This window comes from Scyliorhinus torazame, chromosome 10 (genome assembly GCF_047496885.1).
Source record: "Scyliorhinus torazame isolate Kashiwa2021f chromosome 10, sScyTor2.1, whole genome shotgun sequence".
Lineage (NCBI taxonomy): Eukaryota > Metazoa > Chordata > Chondrichthyes > Carcharhiniformes > Scyliorhinidae > Scyliorhinus > Scyliorhinus torazame.
In genome coordinates this window covers 176,881,984-176,904,797 of record NC_092716.1, presented here as the reverse complement: position 1 = coordinate 176,904,797, position 22,814 = coordinate 176,881,984, and the positions used below count along the sequence as shown (strand labels likewise).

Below are 22,814 nucleotides of genomic sequence, written 5' to 3'. Positions count from 1 at the left end.
TTGACGCGGTTGGTGGAGCAGATGGAGGAGGATTTTAAAAGATGGGATATGCTGCCATGCTCGCTAGCGGATAGGGTGCAGTCGGTCAAGATGACGGTCCTCCCGAGGTTTCTCTTTGCATTCCAGTGCCTTCCCATTATGATCCCCAAGGCCTTTTTCAAACTGGTAAGCAGGAGCATCATGGGATTTGTGTGAGCGAATAAGACCCCGAGGGTGAAGAGAGTGTTTCTGAAGCGGAGCAGGGACGGGAATTTGTGTGGCTATTATTGGGCAGCCAATGTGGCGATGATCCGTAAGTGGGTAATGGAGGGAGAGGGAGTGGCGTGGAAGAGGCTAGAGATGGCATCCTGTGTGGGCACGAGCCTGAGGGCGCTGGTGACGGCACCGCTGCCGTTCTCGCTGACAAGGTACACCACGAGTCCGGTGGTGGCTGCGACGCTGAAGATCTGGGGGCAGTGGAGGCGACACAGGGGCGATGTGGGAGCCTCGGTTTGGTCCCCGATTTGGGAGAATCATCGGTTCGTCCCGGGAAGGATGGATGGGGGGTTTCGGAGCTGGCATCGGGCAGGGATTAGAAGAATGGGGGACCTGTTCATCGATGGGACATTTGCGAGCCTAGGGGCGCTGGAGGAGAAGTTTGGGCTACCCCCGGGAAACGCTTTCAGGTACATGCAAGTGAGGGCGTTCGTGAGGCGGCAGGTGGGGGAATTCCCGCTGCTTCCGGCACGTGGGATTCAAGACAGGGTGATTTTGGGTGTATGGGTTGGAGAAGGCAAGGTTTTGGCGATTTACCAGGAGCTGAAGGAAGAGGAGGAGGCCTCGGTAGAGGAGTTAAAGGGCAAGTGGGAGGAGGAGCTTGGGGAGGAGATAGATGAGGGTCTGTGGGCTGATGCACTGAGTAGGTGTTAATTCTTCCTCCTCTTGCGCCAGGCTCAGCCTAATACAGTTCAAAGTTACTCACAGAGCGCATATGACAGGGGCGAGGTTGAGTAGGTTCTTTGGGGTGGAGGACAGATGTGGGAGGTGCTCGGGGAGCCCGGCAAATCACGTCCATACGTTCTGGTCGTGCCCGGCGCTGGATGGGTTTTGGAGGGGTTTTTGCGAGGACTATGTCCAAAGGTGGTGAACGCTCGGGTCAAGCCGAGCTGGGGATTAGCATTATTTGGGGTAGCGGACAAGCCAGGAGTGCAGGAGGCAAAAGAGGCCGGTATTCTGGCCTTTGCTTCCCTGGTAGCCCGGCGGAGGATTTTGCTACTATGGAAAGATGTGAAGCCCCCTAGTGTGGAAGCTTGGATCAATGACATGGCAGGGTTCATCAAGCTGGAGAGGATAAAGTTTGCCTTGCTAGAGTCTGTGCAAGGGTTCTCCAGGCGGTGGCAACCGTTCCTAGACTATCTCGTGGAACGTTAGGAGGAGGTCAGCAGCAGCCCAAGGGCGGGGGGGGGAGTGGGGGGGGGGGGTTCTTTTGGGGTGGCATTTGGGTGAAGGTGGGGGGCTTTTCCCTATTTGTGTTTTTAAATGTTATATGGGGGGGTTATTGTATATGGGGGAAATCCAATGTATAATTTCTGATTGTTGTGTTCTTGTTTCTTTCTTTTTGTTGGGGTGGGGGAGGGGGGGTTTGTTGAAAATTTTTTGAAAAATTTGAATAAATATATATATTTTTTAAATTTAAAAAAATCACCCGTAATTACAGAAGTTCCTTTATTGCATGCAACTCTAATTTTCTGTATAATGCCATTCCCAACAGAAACACTACGGTTCTGGGGTCTATAGATGACCCCCACTAATGTTTATTGCCCCTTGGTGTTACTCAGTTTTACCTATACCGATTCCATATCTTCGGAGCTAATATCCTTCCTCAATGTTGCATTCATTTCATCTTAAACCAGCAAAGCAACACCACCGCCATTTCCTTTTTGTCTGTCCTTCCTAAATACTGAATGTCCCTGGATATTCAATTCCCATCCTGGTCACCCTGCAGCCATGTCTCCGTGATCCTGACTATATCGTACCCGTTTACATCCATTTGCACGATTAGCTCATCCACTTGATTATGAATGCTCTATGCATTAAGGCACAAAGCATTAGGGTTTGTCTTTTTAACATTCTTTGTTTCATTTCCACTTTATTTCACTATGGCCCTGTTTGATTCTGGCCCTTGATTTCTCTGCCTATCACGTTTCTTATTCCTCTTTCGGTCTTATGTTCTTGTCCATGATTTCATCTCCTTTGACCCTTTGAGTAGGTTCCCCCTGCCATTTTTGTTTTAATCCTTCCCAACCACTCTGGCAAATACTAGGATCTGGTCGAGTCCCGATGTAACCCGGCCAGCTTGTACTGGTCCCACCTCCTCTAGAACTGGTACCAATGCCCCAGCAATCCAAAACCCTCCCCCTCACAGCATCTCTTCAGCCATGTATTCACCTTATGTATCCTGCTAGTTCTTTGACTAGTATGTGGCACTGTTATTAATCCTGAGATCACTACCTTTTGAGGTCCGATTTTTCAACTTACTTCCTGGCTCCTATATTCTGCTATAAGGACCTCATCACTTTTTTGCCCATGTCATTGTACCAATGTGTACCACGATCCCCCCCCCCCTCCAGAATGTCCTGTAACTGCTCTGAGACACCCTTAACCCTAGTATCAGGGAGGCAATATACCATCCTGGAGTCGTGTTTGCAGCCACAGAAACACCTATCTGTTCCCCTTACAATTGAATCCGCTGTAACTATTGCATTCCCACATTTTTTTTACTCCTCCCCTGTGCAGCTGAGCCAACCGTGGTGCAGCAAATTTGACTCTTGCTGCTTTCGCCTGAGACCATTCCCTCCAACAGTATCCAAATTCATTTTTGAGGAGAATGGCCACAGGAGATTCCTGCACTTCTAGTCCTCTTATCTGCTTGGTAGTCACCCATTCCCTTCCTGCCTGTGGAGTCTTAGCCTGTGGTATAACCACCTCTCCATAATGTGCTATTTACAATGCTCTCCACCTCGCAGATGCTCTACAGTGCCTCCAGCCACTGATGCAGTGCCGAAACCTGGGCTTCTAGGAGCTTCTAGCCGTAGACACTTTGCGCACATTGGTCCTGGACAATGAAAAATGTTCCTCCACAGCTTTCAGCTCTCCTGCCATGACTTGCCCCTTTAAATTAAAGCTTTTTTTGGAAGATACTTAAAATCAAATAATATCAGTTACTCTAGGTCCCTTCTTCCCTGGTCCCCTTTACTACAGAATATAGCCGTTATAAAGTATAGACCACAAAATATAAAGCATCATATAAACTATAAGCGATAAAAGCAGTAAATACCATACTCACCCAATCAGCTGCTTCCACTTGCTCCTCATCTCTTTTGAATTCTGCCGTCACCTCAAGAGCTCCCAAAGTCCAATCTAGGACTCGGCTCTCAGGCTTACTCTTTCTCACTCTCCTTTATCCTCCCGAGTCCGCTCTCAGTCTTGCTCTTTTTACCATTTTCTTGTGGTGTCAGTCCTGATTGATTTTTCAAACTCAGCCCGCTGCCCCAGTAGAGCTGTCCCTCATAGGTCTGGCTATCTCTGCTCCCGGACGGTAAGTCTAGGGTGATTTGGTGACCAGGGGCATTGTCGAGCAGTAAAAAATGCTTTTTAAGAGTACTCAATTTAGAGTACTCAATTATTTTTTCCCAATTAAACGTGGGCAATTTAGCGTGGCCAATCCACCTACCCTGCACATTGTTTTGGGTTGTGGGGGTAAGACCCATGCAGACACGGAGAATCAGCGAACTCCACACCGACAGTGACCCGGGGCTGGGAACAAACCCAGGTCCTCGGCGCTGTGAGGCAGCAATGCTAACCACTGCGCTACCCTGCTGCCCAGTAACAATGCTTTTAATGCAAGTTTGTTTCTGCTGCAATAATTACTAACGCTTGGCACAAAATTATGGTAGACCAATCCTCAAAACATGTTCCCATTGACCTACCTTACGATTGGATTTCCATATCACTGGGGAAAATGCCTTGGAATATCCCTTGAAAGCCCTGGGGTTTTTCAAATGGTACACAATGAATTTAAGTTTAAACATTAGCTCCGAGCAGTAGAGTGAGCCTATTTTTAGCAGCTTTGTAACCTGGCATAGATTTCTCCTCTTTGGTAATGTAAATTTTCAATGGCAATTTTTCCAAAGAGCCCAGTTTTGTCAACATAAAAAGAATTGCCGAGCACAATACGACCCACTTCAAAGATTTCAGCCAGTGCCTCAGTAAAAGCCGAGCTGCCTCCTCATCAGCACCAGCAGCTTCACCTGTTATGCAAATTGGCCCTGGCTTTAAAATGCATAAACCACCCTGGCGGACTCGCCGCACTGCTTTTCCCAGGTTAACGGCCGCTCCGGCTGAGCATTGCCAGCTAGGCCGGTCGGTTGCCCTGGAGAACAGGGCGTGGGGCAGGAGGCGCATATGCGCGGGCACGGAGATGGGCAGGAAACATACGCATGAGCTGGATGGAGGGTGGTTCTTGAGCACCTGGTGCGTGTGCTCCCATTTCCAGAGCCATTTGCAATGGGACCCAGTTCTAAGTCATGGAGAGTAGGAGTGGGTTGGGGGTGGGGGCAACCAGCGATCTTGATTTTGTTTGATATTAGTTATATTCAACACACAGCCCCCATATTGCTTACTGGATGTACAATCTATCAAATTTCCATGTATGATAACACTAGTTAACCCAAAATTGAGTAGATCCCGAAGTTTACCCAATATAAATATTTACGTTTGTTTGAATGGGCAGATCACCACAATTTGCGGTTGTGGCGATGGGACCCACGCAGACACGGGGAGTGTGCAAACTCCACACAGACAGTGACCCGGGGCTGGGATCGATACCCTACCACTGATGAGCAAATATGCTTGATCTCAGTTACTATCAACTATCTTTAATAGTATTCCTCTTTTCAACTTCATGTAAGAAGATGAATGTTTTTCATTCTTAGATTTACTGAATGTTTGAAACTTAATTTGAAAACACCCAGTCATGACGCTGTACATGGAGAAACGTAAGATTTACACTTTCCATTCGTGTTTTAGAAGAGTTGATTGACCAATGATGTTAAAGACGCCCAGTGTACAACAACAAGTTGTTTAATCCTGTTATCACATGCAAGGTGCAAGGGAGCAGATTTGGAATATTTAAAATCATAAAATCAAAGATTTTGCTTTATCATCGCACACACGGCCGAAGTGATTTGTCACTGATTTGTGCACTAAAGATGTAAAGCAGTTCTGCAGATTGGTGGGCATTTTTTCTTTGAAATGAAAATACTGATTTTGCTGCCAAAATATTTATTTTTGGTATCTGGAATACTGATTTATGTTGCAAAAGGTTGGCAACTCTGCTCTATGCGGATGACCTGCTCCTCTGCATCTCGGACCCACAGAGTGGCATGAAAGAAATCATGAAGTTCCTGGGAGAGTTCGGAGCCTTCTCGGGCTACAATCTTAACCTGGGTAAAAGCGAAGTATTCCCGGTGAACTTGAGAGGCAGAGCTGGAGGGACGACCATTTAAAATAGCCCAAATTCCACTACCTGGAGATCCAGATTGCCCTTGACTGGACACGGAGCCACAAGTGGAACCTGACCAGTCTGGCAAAGGAAGTAAAAAAGGACCTGGTGAGATGGGATGCATTCCCGCTTTCCCTGGCAGGGACCGTACTGCCCACATTCCTCTTCCTGTTCAGATCCATACCGATATACATCGCCTTTCTCTATTTAATAGACAAGGTGATTATGGCATTTGTGTGTGTGTGTGTGTGTGTTTGGTGGGGGTAATGTATCCCAAACAGTACTATAAAGAAGAAGAAACATGTTTTGGGAGGCCTGGCCTTCCCAAACTTGCAATACTACCACTGGGCAGCCATTGCGGAAAGAGTGAGGGAATGGGTGAAGGACCCAGACACTGAATTGATGAGATGGAGGAGTCCACCTGTAGAGGAACGACCCTCCGGGCCCCCGCCGCAGCAGCGCTCCCATCCCCGCCAACAAAACACTCAGCAAGCCCAATGATGGTAACTACCCTGAGAACCTGGAACCAGATGAGGCAGCAGTTCAGTCTGACTGAAATGTCCATCATGGCCCTCATGTGCGGCAACCATAGGTTTACACCAGCCATGCTCGATGCCACCTTTGAGAGGTGGAGACTGATGGTCAAGGACTTTTACACGGAAGACAGACTAGTGACCTTGGAGGAACTGATGGAGAAACTGGAACTACCAAATGGGAACGAACTCCAACATCTGCAGGTCAAAAACGTTCTCCGCAAGGAGACGACAGCATACCCACAAACCCTGAGAAGCACAACGCTTTAGGAGTTACTGGACACGGACTGTCTGGGAAAAGGACTGGGTACCTGCACGGACGACTCTTAGAAAGGACGCACTTCCCGCTGGACGAGACATGGGGAAAAATGGGAGCAAGAGCTAGGGACAATAATAGGGTAGGGACTCTGGACCGAAGCTCTGAGCAGGATCAAATCCACCTCCTCATGTGCAAGGCTAAGCCTCATGAAGCTAAAAGTGGTACAAAGAGCACACCTGACAAGAACCCGAATGAGCAGGTTCCTCCCGGAGGTGGAGGATAAATGTGAACATTGCCAGGGAGGCTCGGCCAACCACACCCACATGTTTGCCCCAGACTTGTCGGGTTCTGGACAGCCTTCTTTGAAGCAATGTCCAAGGTTGTGGGGGTGAAGGTGGGGCCATGCCCAAGAGTGGAGTCTTTGAGGTATGGGACCAGCCAGGACTATTCATGAGGAAGAGGACCGACGCCCTTGCCTTTGCTTCTCTAATCGCCCCCTGGAGAATCTTGCTCGGCTGGCAATCATTGGCACCACCCACAGCTGCAGACTGGCTGGCAGACCTATCTGAATTTCTCCACACTGAGAAGATCAAGATCACCATCCGAGGATCAGAGGATGGCTTTCACAAAGAGTGGAGGCCATTCGCCAACTTGTTCCAGGACCTGTTCGAAGCCAATAGAGGGAGCCAACGGGACCACAGGGAGCAGACAGAGAAGGGAGGGAGGTAAGGTGGGGGAGGGCTAGGGAAAATGGACGGGGAGTCAGAAAACAGCTTCGAACAAGGCCACAAGAAAAGGAACCACCAAGGAAAGGCCGAGGACAGGGTAGGGAGAGGGGAGAAGAAGGGGGAGGGGGAGGACAAACAACAAAAGAGGGGAGGGAAGGGAACGGCACCCCAACTTGTAAATAGTAGATAACTGTCCATTGTATAGTGAGCGAGCCAGGAGAGGACCCTGAAACAATGAATGAGGTTGGGGCAGTGGGGGGGATGGGGGAATTGGCACAGGAAAATGACGTGCACATTGTAACCAATGCATTTATCCTTACTGACTGTATGGTGTATAAAATTTAGAGCTTCAATAAAAACATTCTTTAAAGAAGTACTCTGCCACCTGTTACTTCTTTAGATCATCATAAACACTTCTAGTGTTTTCCTGAATTATGTCTAAACTCACAGGTGCACAGCGTTGATCTTGGTCCTCTAGTCAAACTATTAACAGTTTCTCAACCTGAGCAATAAGTCCAGCACACTGCAGAGCTATCAGAGTTTATTGCATTGGTGCAGAACCCATAATGTGTTCCTTTTTAGCACCTTCCAAACCCACGACCATTACCATCTAGAAGGACAAGGGCAGCAGACACATGGGAACACCACCACCTTGAGGTTCCCCTATAAGCCACTCCCCATCCTAACTTGAAATATATCACCGTTCGTTCACTGTCACTCGGTCAAAATCCTGATCCTCCCTCCCCAACAGCACTGTGCACCACATGCACTGCTGTAGCAATTATGGATGGGCAATTGATGCTGGCCCAACCAACGAAGTCCACACCCTTGAATGAAAAAAATCTTATCTTGTCTTTCAGGATGGTCACGATAGTCATTCAGGGGGTACCAGTTTCGGTGTGCATCTCACCTTTTTCAGACCTCTTAATTATTTCCATTTTTGTTTCCAAAGTAATTGCTCTATATTTCTTAGAAGAAAAAACATCTCTTGCCCAGATTTATACTTTCCTGCCATTATTATGGGCAAAGAAACTCTATATTCTAAGGAAGGGCTTGGAGAAACAAAGGCACCAAGTACTGCAAAAGTGCATTGGAACAACAACTGAAAATCGTTGCACATATATGAGCGCCACTGAATGTTGATGCGCACATATGTACGTCACTGATGTGGTATTGTAAAGTCAAAACCAACATGGGAAAGTCAAAACAAGGTGCCAATTTATGACAATTTATAAATGTCATAACCATTTTTTGTCATAACTCAAATGTCATAAAGTCAAGAACTGCCTGTATTTTATTTTTCCAATCGTATAATTGGTGAGGACACGATTTGTTGCAGGAATAAGCTGTACAGATCAGAAAAGTTATTTGCTTGATTCCTAGTCTGTATCAGAGTTCAGAGTACAGATGAGATGTAACAATTGTCATCAGCGCAATTGAGCTGGGGAAGAGAGAATGAGCCTGAGGTTCTGCTCCGGATTGCTACCTAAAAATCTCTGATTAAAAAGTATTTGGATGTGTGAGGGCAGGATTGGATTCTGTTGTGTTGCACTGCACAATTAATAAACCCTACCAACACTTACAGTCCAGATTCATACGAATAAAAGCGACAACCTCTACTACCTAAAAGGACAAGGGCAGCAAACAAATGGGAACACCACCACCTGCAGTGCCCTGCAAGCAACACACCACCTGACTTGGAACTATATCACCATTCCTTGACTGTTGCTGTTTCAAAAGCATCGAACTTCTTTCCTAACAACACTGCAGGTTTACCTGTACCACATGGACTGCAGTGGTACCAAAGTGTGGCTCAGCACCAACCTTTCAAGGAGACTTGGGGGTGGACAACAAATGCTGGCTTTACCAGTGTCATTCATATCTCATGAAATAATGAAAAAACGATGACTTGGGCAATCTCCGGAACACGACTAGAGTCACTGAAACTTAACTACAGGATGTATCGGAACCAGGACATGAGGGGGGAAGTTAGAAAGTAAAACGAACAAAGGTAGTTGTCCAGGACAAAGTCCAATATAAAAAGAGTTTGGTGGAAGACCAGGGGATCAAATTGACTCCTACCTGATGCCATTGTCTTAAAGGGATAGTTTCTGTTATTCTTTATTTTCATATAAAAGGACCCGGGTTCAATTCCTGGCTTGGGTCACTGTGTGGAGTCTGCACTTTCTCCCTGTGTCTGCGTGGGCTTCCTCCCACAAGTCTCGAACGACATTCTGAATTCTCCCTCAGTGTACTGAACAGGCGCTGTAATGTGGCGACTAGGGGATTTTCACAGTAACTTCATTGCAGTGTTAATTTTTTTTTAAAAATATTTTTTATTCAGGTTTTTTGGCCAAACATAACAATACGTAGTGTTTCTTTTACACAGCAATAAAGCAATATAAATAACCGTGGCCAGTTTTAAACAAATAAATAAGTAATATATAAACAAAAACAAAAAACAAAACTAAATGGCAACTGCCTTGTCCAAAATAAATACTCTCCAAAAATACAGTCCAGCAATCCAATATACAATTACATATACCAAATACCTATACATATACAATAACATCCCTGAGAGTCCGTCCGATTCTCCCCCCCCCCCCCCCCCGGGTTGCTGCTGTTATCTACTTCTTTTCCATTCCCTCTATCTTTCTGTGAGGTAGTCGACGAACGGTTGCCACCGCCTGGTGAACCCCTGAGCCGAACCCCTTAACACTAACTTAATCCGTTCTAACTTTATGAACCCTGCCATATCGTTTATCCAGGTCTCCACCCCCGGGGGTTTGGCTTCCTTCCACATTAACAATATCCTGCGCCGGTCTACAAGGGACGCAAAGGCCAACACGTCAGCCTCTCTCGCCTCCTGCACTCCCGGCTCTTCTGCAACCCCAAATATAGCCAACCCCCAGCTTGGTTCGACCCGGACCCCCACCACCTTCGAAAGCACTTTTGCCACCCCCACCCAGAACCCCTGTAGTGCCGGGCATGACCAAAACATGTGGGTGTGATTCGCTGGGCCTCTCGAGCATCTCGCACACCTATCCTCTACCCCAAAAAATTTACTAAGCCGTGCTCCAGTCATATGCGCCCTGTGTAGCACCTTAAATTGTATCAGGCTTAGCCTGGCACACGAGGACGATGAGTTTACCCTACGTAGGGCATCAGCCCACAGCCCCTCCTCAATCTCCTCCCCCAGTTCTTCTTCCCATTTCCCTTTCAGCTCATCTACCATGATCTCCCCCTCGTCCCTCATCTCCCTGTATATGTCCGCCACCTTACCGTCCCCCACCCATGTCTCTGAGATCACTCTATCCTGCACTTCCTGCGTCGGGAGCTGCGGGAATTCCCTCACCTGTTGCCTCGCAAAAGCCCTCAATTGCATATACCGAAATGCATTCCCTTGGGGCAACCCATATTTCTCCGTCAGCGCTCCCAGACTCGCAAACGTCCCATCTACAAATAGATCTCTTAATTGTACTAACCCAGCTCTGTGCCATGCTCCAAATCCCCCATCCATTCTCCCCGGAACAAACCTATGATTGTTTCTTATCGGGGACCGCACCGAAGCTCCCGTCCCTCCCCTATGCCGTCTCCACTGCCCCCAAATTCTCAATGTAGCCACCACCACCGGGCTTGTGGTGTATTTCTTTGGTGAGAACGGCAACGGCGCCGTCACCATTGCTTGCAGGCTAGTCCCCCTGCAGGACGCCCTCTCCAATCTCTTCCACGCCGCTCCCTCCCCTTCTCCCATCCACTTACACACTGAAACATTGGCGGCCCAGTAGTACTCACTTAGGCTCGGTAGTGCCAGCCCCCCCTGTCCCTACTACGCTGCAAGAATCCCCGCCTCACTCTCGGGGTCTTCCCAGCCCACACAAAACTCATAATGCTCTTCTCAATTCTTTTGAAAAAAGCCTTCGTGATCACCACCGGGAGGCACTGGAACACAAAGAGGAATCTCGGGAGGACCACCATTTTAACCTCCTGCACCCTACCTGCCAATGACAGGGACACCATGTCCCATCTCTTGAAATCCTCCTCCATCTGTTCCACCAACCGTGTTAAATTAAGCCTATGTAATGTACCCCAATTCTTGGCTATCTGGATCCCCAGGTACCGGAAGTCCCTTGTTACCTTCCTCAACGGTAAATCCTCTATCTCTCTGCTCTGCTCCCCCGGATGCACCACAAATAGCTCACTTTTCCCCATGTTCAGTTTATACCCTGAAAAATCCCCAAACTCCCCAAGTATCCGCATTATCTCTGGCATCCCCTCCGCCGGGTCCGCCACATATAGCAACAAATCATCCGCATACAGAGATACCCGGTGTTCTTCTCCCCCCCAAAGTACTCCCCTCCACTTCCTGGAACCCCTCAGTGCCATGGCCAGGGGTTCAATCGCCAATGCAAACAATAACGGGGACAGAGGGCATCCCTGCCTCGTCCCTCTATGGAGCCGAAAATAGTCAGACCCCCGTCCATTCGTGACCACGCTCGCCATCGGGGCCCTATACAGCAACTGTACCCACCTGATATACCCGTCTCCAAAGCCAAATCTCCTCAACACCTCCCACAAATAATCTCACTCCACTCTATCAAATGCTTTCTCGGCATCCATCGCCACCACTGTCTCCGCTTCCCCGTCTGGTGGGGGCATCATCATTACCCCTAGCAGCCTCCGTATATTTGTATTTAGCTGTCTCCCCTTCACAAACCCAGTTTCGTCCTCATGGACCACCCCCGGGACACAATCCTCTATCCTCATTGCCATTACCTTGGCCAGAATCTTAGCATCCACATTCAGGAGGGAAATGGGCCAGTATGACCTGCATTGCAGCGGGTCTTTTACCTTCTTTAGGAGGAGCGATATCGTTGCCTCTGACATAGTCGGGGGCAGCTGCCCCCTTTCCCTCGCCTCATTAAAGGTTCTCATCAGTAGCGGGGCCAGCAAGTCCAAATATTTCTTATAGAATTCAACTGGGAATCCGTCTGGTCCCGGGGCCTTCCCCGCCTGCATGCTTCCAATCCCTTTCACTACTTCCTCCGTCTCAATCTGTGCTCCCAGCCCCACTCTCTCCTGTTCCTCCACCTTAGGAAATTCCAGCTGATCCAGAAAGCACATCATTCTCTCCTTCCCGTCCGGGGGCTGCGCTTCATATAGTCTTTCATAAAATGCCTTGAACACTCCATTCACTCTCTCCGCTCCCCGCTCCATCTCTCCCTCCTCATCTCTCACCCCCCCCTATCTCCCTCGCTGCTCCCCTTTCCCTCAGTTGGTGGGCCAACAACCTACTCGCCTTCTCCCCATATTCGTACTGTACCCCCTGTGCCTTCCTCCATTGTGCCTCTGCCTTACCCGTAGTCAACAAGTCAAATTCTACATGTAGCCTTTGCCTTTCCCTGTATAGTCCCTCCTCCGGTGCCTCCGCGTATTGTCTGTCCACCCTCAGCAGTTCTTTCAACAACCGCTCCCTTTCCCTACCCTCCTGCTTTCCTTTATGTGCCCTGATAGATATCAGCTCCCCTCTAACCACTGCCTTCAGTGCCTCCCAGACCACTCCCACCTGTACCTCCCCATTATCATTAATTTCCAAGTACCTTTCAATACACCCCCTCACCCTTAAACACCCCCCCTCATCTGCCAATAATCCCATGTCCATTCTCCAGGGTGGAAGCTGTTGTTTTTCTTCCCCTATCTCCAGGTCCACCCAGTGTGGAGCATGATCCGAGATGGCTATAGCCGTGTACTCCGTCCCCGTCACCTTTGGGATCAGTGCCCTTCCCAAAACAAAAAAATCTATTTGTGAAAATACTTTATGTACATAGGAGAAAAACGAAAACTCCTTACTCCTAGGTCTACTAAATCTCCAGGGATCATCTACTCCCATCTGCACCATAAAATCCTTAAGCACCCTAGCTGCAGCCGGCCTCCTTCCGGTCCTGGACCTCGTTCTGTCCAGCCCTGGGTCCAGCACCGTATTAAAATCTCCACCCATTACCAACTTCCCCACTTCTAGGTCCGGGATTCGTCCTAACATACGCCTCATAAAATTGGCATCATCCCAGTTCGGGGCATACATGTTCACTAATACCACCGCCTCCCCTTGCAGTTTGCCACTCACCATCACGTATCTGCCCCCACTATCCGCCACTATAGTCTTTGCCTCAAACATTACCCTCTTCCCCACTAGTATGGCCACCCCCCTGTTTTTTGCATCTAGCCCCGAATGAAACACCTGCCCCACCCATCCTTTGCGAAGTCTAACCTGGTCTGTCAGCTTCAGATGCGTCTCCTGAAGCATAACCACATCTGCCTTAAGCTTCTTTAGGTGTGCGAGTACCCGTGCCCTCTTAATCGGCCCATTCAGCCCTCTCACATTCCACGTGATCAACCGGGTTGGGGGGCTCTTTACCCCCCCCCCCCTTGACGACTAGCCATTTCCTTTTTCAATCCAGCTCCTCACCCGGTTCCCACGTAGCTGTATCCCCCCCAGGCGGCGTCCCCCTGCCCCGACCCCCCCCCCCCTCCCCTCCCATACCAGCTCCCCCTTCTCCCCAGCAGCAGCAACCCAGTTAACCCCCCCCCCCCCCCGCTAGATCCCAAGATAGCGTAATTGCACCCCCCATGTTGCTCCCAGAAGTCAGCAAACTCTGGCCGACCTCGGCTTCCCCCCGTGACCTCGGCTCACACTGTGCGAGGCCCCCCCCTTCCTGCTTCCCTGTTCCCGCCATGATTACCATAGCGCGGGAACAAAGCCCGCGCTTCCCCTTTTGGCCCCGCCCCCAATGGCCGGCGCCCACAGCTCCTCATCCTCCCTCACCCCCTCCCCCACGACATGGGGAAGAGAGAGAAGTTACAGGGTCGCAGGTTTAACAATCTGGGAAGTCCTCTCTTCCCCCTTTTCCCCCCTTCATCCCACAAATTCACCCCCCCCCCCCCCCCACACTTTTGTCCCAAACGTTCTTTTTCTGGCCCGCTCACTCCAGCTTCTCCTCGACAATAAATGTCCACGCCTCGTCTGCCGTTTCGAAATAGTGGTGTTTCCCTAGATGTGTGACCCACAGTCTTGCCGGTTGCAACATTCCGAATTTGACCTTCCTTTTATGCAACACCGCCTTGGCCCGATTAAAGCTTGCCCTCCTTCTCGCCACCTCCGCACTCCAATCTTGATACACGCGGATCACCGCATTCTCCTACCTACTGTTCCGAGTTTTCTTGGCCCATCTGAGGACCATCTCTCTGTCCTTGTATCGGAAAAATCTCACAACTATTGCTCGAGGAATTTCTCCAGCCCTCGGTCTTCGCGCCATAACCCGATAGGCACCCTCCACCTCCAGCGGACCCGTCGGGGCCTCCGATCCCACTAACGAATGCAGCATCGTGCTCACATATGCCCCGACGTCCGCCCCTTCTGCACCTTCGGGAAGACCAAGAATCCTTAAGTTCTTCCTCCTCGCATTGTTCTCCAGCACCTCCAGCCTTTCCACACATCTTTTGTGTTGTGCCTCGTGGATCTCCGTTTTCACCACCAGGCCCTGTATGTCGTCCTCATTTTCAGCAGCCTTTGCCTTCACGACCCGAAGCTCCTGTTCCTGGGACTTTTGCTCCTCCTTTAGCCCCTCAATCGCTTGTAATATCGGGGCCAACAGCTCCTTCTTCATCTCCTTTTTGAGTTCATCTACGCAACGCCGCAGGAACTCTTGTTGGTCAGGGCCCCATATTAAACTGCCTTCTTCCGACGCCATCTTGCTTTGTGCCTGCCTTCCTGGCCGCTGCTCTTGAGGATCCACCACAATCCAGCTACTTTCCTCTCTTTTTTTCCATCCGTGTCCAGGGGGGATTCCCTTCTGGATTACCGCACAGTGTTATTTGCCGTTAAAATTGCCGATGGGGCTCCTATTAAGAGCCCAAAAGTCCGTTCCACCGGGAGCTGCCGAAACGTGCGACTTAGCTGGTCATCGCCGCACCCGGAAGTCCCCATTGCAGTGTTAATGTAAGCCCACTTGTGACACTAATAAAGATTATTATTATAAAAATGGCCTGGTCTTTTAGATGAGAAGTTGAAATAGTTCAAATCACATTTCAATCCTGATTATAATTTGTTTTGGAAAATACTAGAAATGCACAAATGGTTCATTACCAATGAAAACAAGTTGCATTTATATAGCACCTTTGATGTGGAAAAAACATCCTAAAGTGCCTGATAATTACATATTAAAATGGATGCCAAAACTAGGTCATTATTGATTCTGCTTCCACCTTCCTCTTCAATCCCTTATGAGGGATTTCAGCTCTTTTGAATATCCAGCCTCTGTATTCACTCGAGCTGCTGCCTCCCTGCATCATTCTACAGGATTCACAAAGTTGCATTCCCAGCTTTTATTACTGGCACAATTCTAGCTCTTGCTCTAGCTCTTGACTGCTAGCTTCACTAAGCTGGCACTGTCCCCGGGTTTCTGTGAACTTCTGTCAACCAGCTACAACATAGATCATAGAATCCCTGGAGTGCAGTCTGCACCAGCCCTCTGAAAGAGCACTCTACCCTATCGCAACAACCCTTCTATCGCACAAGTGGATAGCACTGTGGCTTCACAGCGTCAGGGTCCCAGGTTCGATTCCCTGCTGGGTCACTGTCTGTGCGAAGTCTGCACGTTCTCCCCGTGTCTGCGTGGGTTTCCTCCGGGTGCTCCGGTTTCCTCCCACAGTCCAAAGACGTGCAGGTTAGGTGGATTGGCCATGCTAAATTGCCCTTCGTGTCCAAAAGGTTAGGAGGGGTTATTGGGTTACGGGGATAGGGTGGAAGTGAGGGCTTAAGTGGGTCGGTGCAGACTCGATGGGCCGAATGGTCTCCTTCTGCACTGTATGTTCTATGCTCTAACCCCTTAACCTAAACTACACATCTCTGGACACTAAGGGGCAATTGATCATGTCCAATCATCCTCACCTGTTCATCTTTGTGAGAGGAAACTGGAGCACCCGTGCGACCCCCAAAGCTATATATATCTCCCAAGGCTCGTCTGAGCTCTAATGGCCGGGCACGGAACCGGTAATCTTCTGTCACATTCTCAGCAGTCCAGGAACTTACTGAGCCCTAACTGCCTGCAGCATGCTGACGGATCCCAGTGCTTTGCTGTGAGCTGCAAACCACATTAGATACTAACTGCAACCACATTAGATACTAACTCCCTCTCCCGGCAAACACACATATAAATTGAAACTAGAGAACTTCTTAAGCTCCACCCATATCCATGATGACAGCTTTTCGGGGTTCACTGAATATTTTAAAACTAATTTAGCTCTGACTACCAAAACAAAATACCTGTCTGGACTGCACTTCTTTGTAAGCAACACCTCTCCAGCTAAATAAGCTCACCTGCTGTTTTATGGCTCTTATCTTTCAGGCTGTCAATCACATAAGTCAACATGGCCCGAAACCTTTAAGTGTAATCAAGTTGCTTTAGTTGCATTTATAACATCTTCCACAGTTAAATTTTAATCTTCCCACAACTAACAAAAAAACCTCTAAAATATTAACATGAAACTTGAACTAGTTAGTCAGAATAGGCACGACTAGTTCTGGAGCACAAGTCATCAGTACTTCTGATATGTTGTCATGACACCATAGCATTTTCTGTATTCAATCTGTGTTCAGTCATTTCTTGATATCATGTGGAGTGAATTGAATTGTCTACAGACTAGCATCTGTGATGCTGGGGACCTCGAGGAGTCGAAGATGGATCATTCACTTGGCACATCTGGCTGAAGATGGTTGCAAATGCTTCAACTTGTCTTTTTATACTGACTGCTGGATTGGACCCATCATTGAGGATTGGGATATTTGCAGTCTCCTCAAGTTGGTTGTTTAATTGCCCACCATAATTTACGACTTGATGTAGCAAGACTGCAGAGCTTTGATCTGATATTAATTATTGGATCACTGAGCTCTGCCTTTAACATACTGTCTCCACTGTTTAACATGCATGTAGCCCTGGGCTGTAGCTTCACCAGGTAGGCATTTTTCGTGATGCCTGGTGCTCCAAGTAATGTTTTCCTACACTTCACATTGAAACAGAATTGGTCCCTCAGCTTGATAGTATTGGTAAAGTGAGTGATAATACTCCAGTGCAATTGTCTGTTTCTCCTCTCTTAATGTTTCATCCTGATGCCCATCCCCCTGCCAAATTAGTTTGAACACCCCCTTTCCCATGATACCATTGATCCTAGCTCCATGGAGTTGCAGGTGCAACTCATCCACCTTGAATAAATGTCTACTGTTCCATTTATGTGATCCCAGGAATCTGAAGATCTCGCTTCTAATCCATTTCTCCAGTCACACGTTAACCTCTCTTAGCCTATTCCCATACTCGCTACTGTGTGGTACTGGAAGTAATTCAGAGATTACTACCTTGGTGTGGTCCTCCACTTCAGTTTCCTCCCAAGGTCCTGAAACTCTCTCTACAAGATCTCAACACTTCAGGAAGCAAAGTACTGTACACACCCCTGTCAGCATCAACAGGGCCGAGGTGGAGATGGTTAGCAGTTTCAAATTCCTAGGGGTGCACATCTCCAAAAACTGTCCTGGTCCACCCACGTCAACACTACCACCAAGAAAGCACAACAGCGCCTATACTTCCTCAGGAAACTAAGGAAATTTGGCATGTCCACATTAACCCTTACCAACCTTTACAGATGCTCCATAGAAAGAATCCTATCGGGCTGCATCACAGCCTGGTATGGCAACTGCTCAGCCCAGGACCACAAGAAACTTCAGAGAGTCGTGAACACCGCCCAGTCCATCTCACAAACCTGCCTCCCATCCATTGACTTCATCTACACCTCCTGCTGCCTTTGGAAAGCGGGCAGCATAATCAAAGATCCCTCCCACCCGGCTTACTCTTCCAACTTCTTCCATCGGGCAGGAGATACAGAAGTCTGAGAACACGCACGAACAGACTCAAAAACAACTTCTTCTCCACTGTCACGAGACTCCTAAAATGACCTTCTTATGGACTGACATTAGCACTAAACCCTGTATGCTTCATCCGATGCCAGTGCTTATGTAGTTACATTGTATATGTTGTGTTGCCCTATTGTGTATTTTCTTTTATTCCCTTTTCTTCCCATGTACTTAATGATCTGTTGAGCTGCTCGCAGAAAAATACTTTTCACTGTACCTCGGTACACGTGACAATAAACAAATCCAATCCACTTTTCCTTCCATATCATTGTTTCCCACTTGGACAATGGCTCATTCCCTGCTCAAACCTGTTCAAATAGATTCTTTACCCTCGAATCAAGAAAGCAGTACATCATGTACAACTCGCATCAAATGTTGGAGAAGTATTTCATTGCTGAGAGCCTTTCCTCCAGCTCAGTAATCATCTCTGCCTCTAGTCATTGACTCCATCTCTGCAACAGAGTTCTGTAGACAGTAGATTTCTCCTTAACTTGCCCAATTCATATATGAACTTTGACAGTGATTTGGGGAAGCTAGGTCTCAAAGGCTAGCCTAATTGTGTTCTTCTGTGCCTTATTGGTTGCCTCACAGTAATAAAAGGATATATGTGCATTAAAAGCAGTTCAGAAAGAGGTTCACTTGACTGATATCTGGGATGGAGGAGGTTATCTTATGAGGAAGGTTGGACATGCTGGGTCTGTATACATTGCAGTTTAGAAGATTGAGAGTGACCTTATTGAAACATTGACTGGGTGGATGCTGAAAGGAAGTTTTTCCCTTGTGGGAGATGCTAGAACTATGGGACACAGTTTAAAATTAAGGCGTCTCCCATTTAAGACAGTGGTGAGAAGATTTTTTTTCTCTTACAGAGCCATGAAGTATAGAATCCCTACAGTGCAGGAGGAGACCATTCAGCCCATCGAGTCTGCACCGACCCTTGAAAAAAAGAGCACCCGACCTAGGTCCAATTTCCTGTGCTATCCCTGAGCACTTTTGGACACTTAAGGAGCAATTTAGCCTTGCCAATCCATCTAAACCTGCACACCTTGGGACTGTGGGAGGAAACCGGAGCACCCGGAGGAAACCCACGCAGATACGGGAAGAATGTGCAAACTCAAACAGTCACCTGAGGTCGGAGTCAAATCCTTGTCCCTGGTGCTGTGAGGCAGCAGTGCTAGCCACTGTGCCGCCTATTTTTGGAACTGCCTTCCCCAGAGAGTGGTGGAGGAAGGCTCAATAAATATTACGGCAGAGGTAGATAAATTCTTGACTAACGAGAGGCCAAGGTTATTGGGGGTAGGCCAAATTTGGACGTGAGGTAATAGACGGCTAAAATCTTGTTGAATGGCTGAGCAGGCTCAAGGGGCGAAGTGACCTATTCCTATTCCTGGTTCATATGTTTAAAACAGAGACTGATAGATTTCTAAATACCAATCACATAAAAGGATATGGGGATAAAAGGCATTGGATTGGATGATCAGTCACGATCGATTTGAATGGCAAAACAGGCTTGATGGGCCGAATGGCCTACTAGTCATAGATTTAAATCATAGAATCACTACAGTGCATAAGGAGGCCATTTGGTCCATTTAATCTGCACTGACTGTCTGAAAGAGCACTCTATCTAGGCCCACACCCCAACCTATCCCATAATGCAGTAGCCCCACTAAGGGGCAATTTAGCATGATCAACCCACCTAACATTTGGACTGTCTGAGGAAACCCACACACACACGGGAGAATGTACAAACACCACACAGGCAGTCACCCAAGGCCAGAATCGAACCCGGGTCCCTGGCGCTGTGAGGCAGCAGTGCTAGCCACCGTGCCACCCTTGTTCCTACGTAACAGGCATAAAACAGAGAGTAAGAATAAGTGGGTCATTCTCGCATTGGCAGGTTGTGACTCTTCGGGTACTGCAAGGAGATCAGTACTTGGGCCCCAGCTGTTGACTATATATATCAATGATTTGGACTTGGGGATGAAATCTAATATTTCCAAGTTCATGGATGACACAGCTCGGTAGGAATATGTGTTCTGAAGAAGATCAAACTGGCTTCAAAGGGATTTAGACAGACTTAGTGAGTGGACAAGAATATGGCAGATGGAAGAGAATATGGAAAATGTGAGGTTATCCATTTCAGTAGGAAGAACAGATGTATAGAGTATTTCTTAAATCGTGAAAGATTGGAAAGTGTAGATGTACAAAGGGAGCTGGATGTCCCTGTCAATAAGTCACTGAAGGCTAACATGCAGGTGCAGCAAGCTATTAGGAAAGCTAATGGAGTGTTCGCCTTTATCACTCTTGCTTCAATTGTAGGGAACCTTGGTTAGACTGCACCTGGAGTACCTTACCCTTAGGAAGGATATCATTACCATAGAAGGAATGCAGCAAAGATTCACCAGACTTGTTCCCAGGATGGCAGAACTGTCCGTATGAGAAGAGTTTGGGAAACTGGGCCTGGCAGAGTTTTGAAGAATGAGAGGTAATCTCATTGAATCCTACAAAATACTTAAAGGGATATGCAGGTAAGATGTTTCCCCTGATTGGGGAGTCTAAAACCAGAGGAGACAATTTTTGGGGAGTCTAGAACCAGAGGAGACAATTTCTAAATAAAGGGGAAGCCACTTAGGACCAAGATGAGGTGAAACATTTTTACTCTGAGGGTTATGAATCTTTGGAATTCTCTACCCCAGAGGGCTATGGAAGCTCATCATTGAGTATGTTTAAAGCAGAGATTGATAGATTTTTAAATACCAGTGACCAAAGGGATATGGGGATAGTGTGGGAGAAAAGACATTGAAGTGGATGGTCAGCCATGATCATGTTGAGTGGTGAAACCGGCTTGATGCGCTGAATGGCCTACTCCTGTTCCTATGTTCCTAATCAAGACCAGGAATGTTTTTTTTTGTTCTTGAGCACTGCCGCAATTATCCCTGCTCTGCTGCTGCACTAAAATCAATCCTGGCTGTTTTTCAATTCAAATGGGTATAGTTTCAAAATTTCACATACACCTGTTGCACTCTACTTGCTTTACTATAATAGCACTGGATTGTGTAGTACATTATAAACATAAACTCTGGTATAACTGTTATACTTGAATTCAATGATCATTTAAAAAAAATCTCTGGCTTTATACCGATATGTATAGATTTTTTTGTTCGCTCAACCGACTCTACAGCATAGTTCAAAATCCAAGGTCATTTCACTGACGTTTTCCTTGCACATCCCTTGGTCAGGTTCTGTCCAGCAATATGGCGAGCAGTGCAATTAGTGACCTGTCGCCTGGTGGAGTGCTCATGCAAGGAGGATCCTCCCAAGCTATAAACCGTGAGTATCTGATTTTACACACACTTGCTGAAGGTTTGTGCAATTGTCACTAATGTTTCACGTTTGTGTGACTATATTTAAGAATCCTCTCTGTTCCCAAAATCTGTATCTGTACAACATAGTTTGATGCAGCCTCCATGTTCATATGATCCTTATTGTTTTCTGGGCTACAGAGAAAGAGTTCTTCCAGTGGTTCAGGGATACAGCACACAATTACGCAGTACTGAGCCATATAGAGCAGGAAGGTCACCTGCTGCATTATAGTTCTGTGCTGGTCATACCTGGAACGGCCATGGTCCTCTTGACTCTTGCACTACAGTTGAAGGGAAAACTCGGCCTTGGTTCCTGCTGTTGATGGCTATTTAGTGACTCTTATCAAGAAAGTGAATGCGCATCTGGGTTTTACGTGGGTATAGGTTGAAGCCTGAATGTGGTGCATTTGTTCAATTCCGCCCCCAATATTTTATCTGCCAAAACTTGCTGTCTGAGGCTTACAAGGGAAGAGTGCCTACTAGTGTGGCATACTAGAGGATTGGGTGTTTGCAGAGTTCTACCCTAGCATTAGTCAGCACCTAGAGGTAAGAAGACAGAGGTTATGGGTTTGGTGTGGGGGTGGTGGGAAAGGTAGTGTGATTTTGTGCTTTTTCACTTGCAGGTTTTGCATAGAGACGATTTTACATCAAAGGTCAGACCTTAGTGTTGACTAAAGGTCAAATTGTTCACAGTAAGCGTTACTAGAGAATGAGCAGACTATCCACAGTGTGTCTATGCTGAGAAAAGCTGGGCAGACTAGAAACAGAAAGCTAGCAACAGGAAACTAAAAACTCTGGGATAGGATGTGGCCATTAGTCGGTGACCACTGTGTAATGGAAATTCAGGGATTTGTTGTTGATGTGAAGCAGTGAAAGATGAGGGAGAACGAAAGGGAAAGTCTGTGATGGGATGGAAGGCAGGGTAGATTATGACAAAAGGATGATGTGCAAGGCTAAACGGGTGGTGATGGGATAAAAAAGAAACAAAGGATGGGACCCAAGAAGATGTAAATCGAAACATCAGAACCATTACTAGCACTAGTCTGAGAAAATGGTTACGATTGGAAATTGTTGAATTTAATCAGAAGGTTATAAAATGCCTAATTAGAAGCTGTTCCTCGAGCTTGTGCCAAGCTTCATTGATACAGTTTAGAGGCTAGGTTCAGAGTGGAATGGAGAATTGAAGTAGTAGAGTAAAGTGCAGGTCAACACGAGACCATGGAAGGCAGGTCCCACCTCCAATTAGCTAACTTGCTGTAACAATCCACACATTCTCTGCACCTCATGGTTTTTATTTCTCATCATTCTTTCATCAATATATTACACCAATATTAGTTCTGAGAGCTTCTCTCAATCAAGTTAATGGCTCATTCCTATTCTTATTGTCTCCTTCTTTAGCTACACATTTCCCTTGCGTTTGATATGAATTG

The 22,814-nt window shown here is 47.4% G+C and overlaps 1 protein-coding gene across 7 annotated transcripts in view; it reads left to right on the top strand.

The window, feature by feature from the left end:
- gtf2h1 (general transcription factor IIH, polypeptide 1) overlaps positions 1-22,814 on the top strand; it is a 155,886-nt gene that overhangs the window by 114,371 nt on the left and 18,701 nt on the right. For 6 of the 7 annotated variants that reach the window (XM_072518986.1, XM_072518988.1, XM_072518989.1 and 3 more), the window contains one exon: positions 21,262-21,352. In XM_072518986.1, the coding sequence (XP_072375087.1) occupies positions 21,262-21,352 (91 nt within the window). Of the gene's footprint in view, positions 1-20,341; positions 21,241-21,261; positions 21,353-22,814 lie in introns of those variants that run through there. The other variant, XM_072518990.1, reaches the window with a different exon arrangement.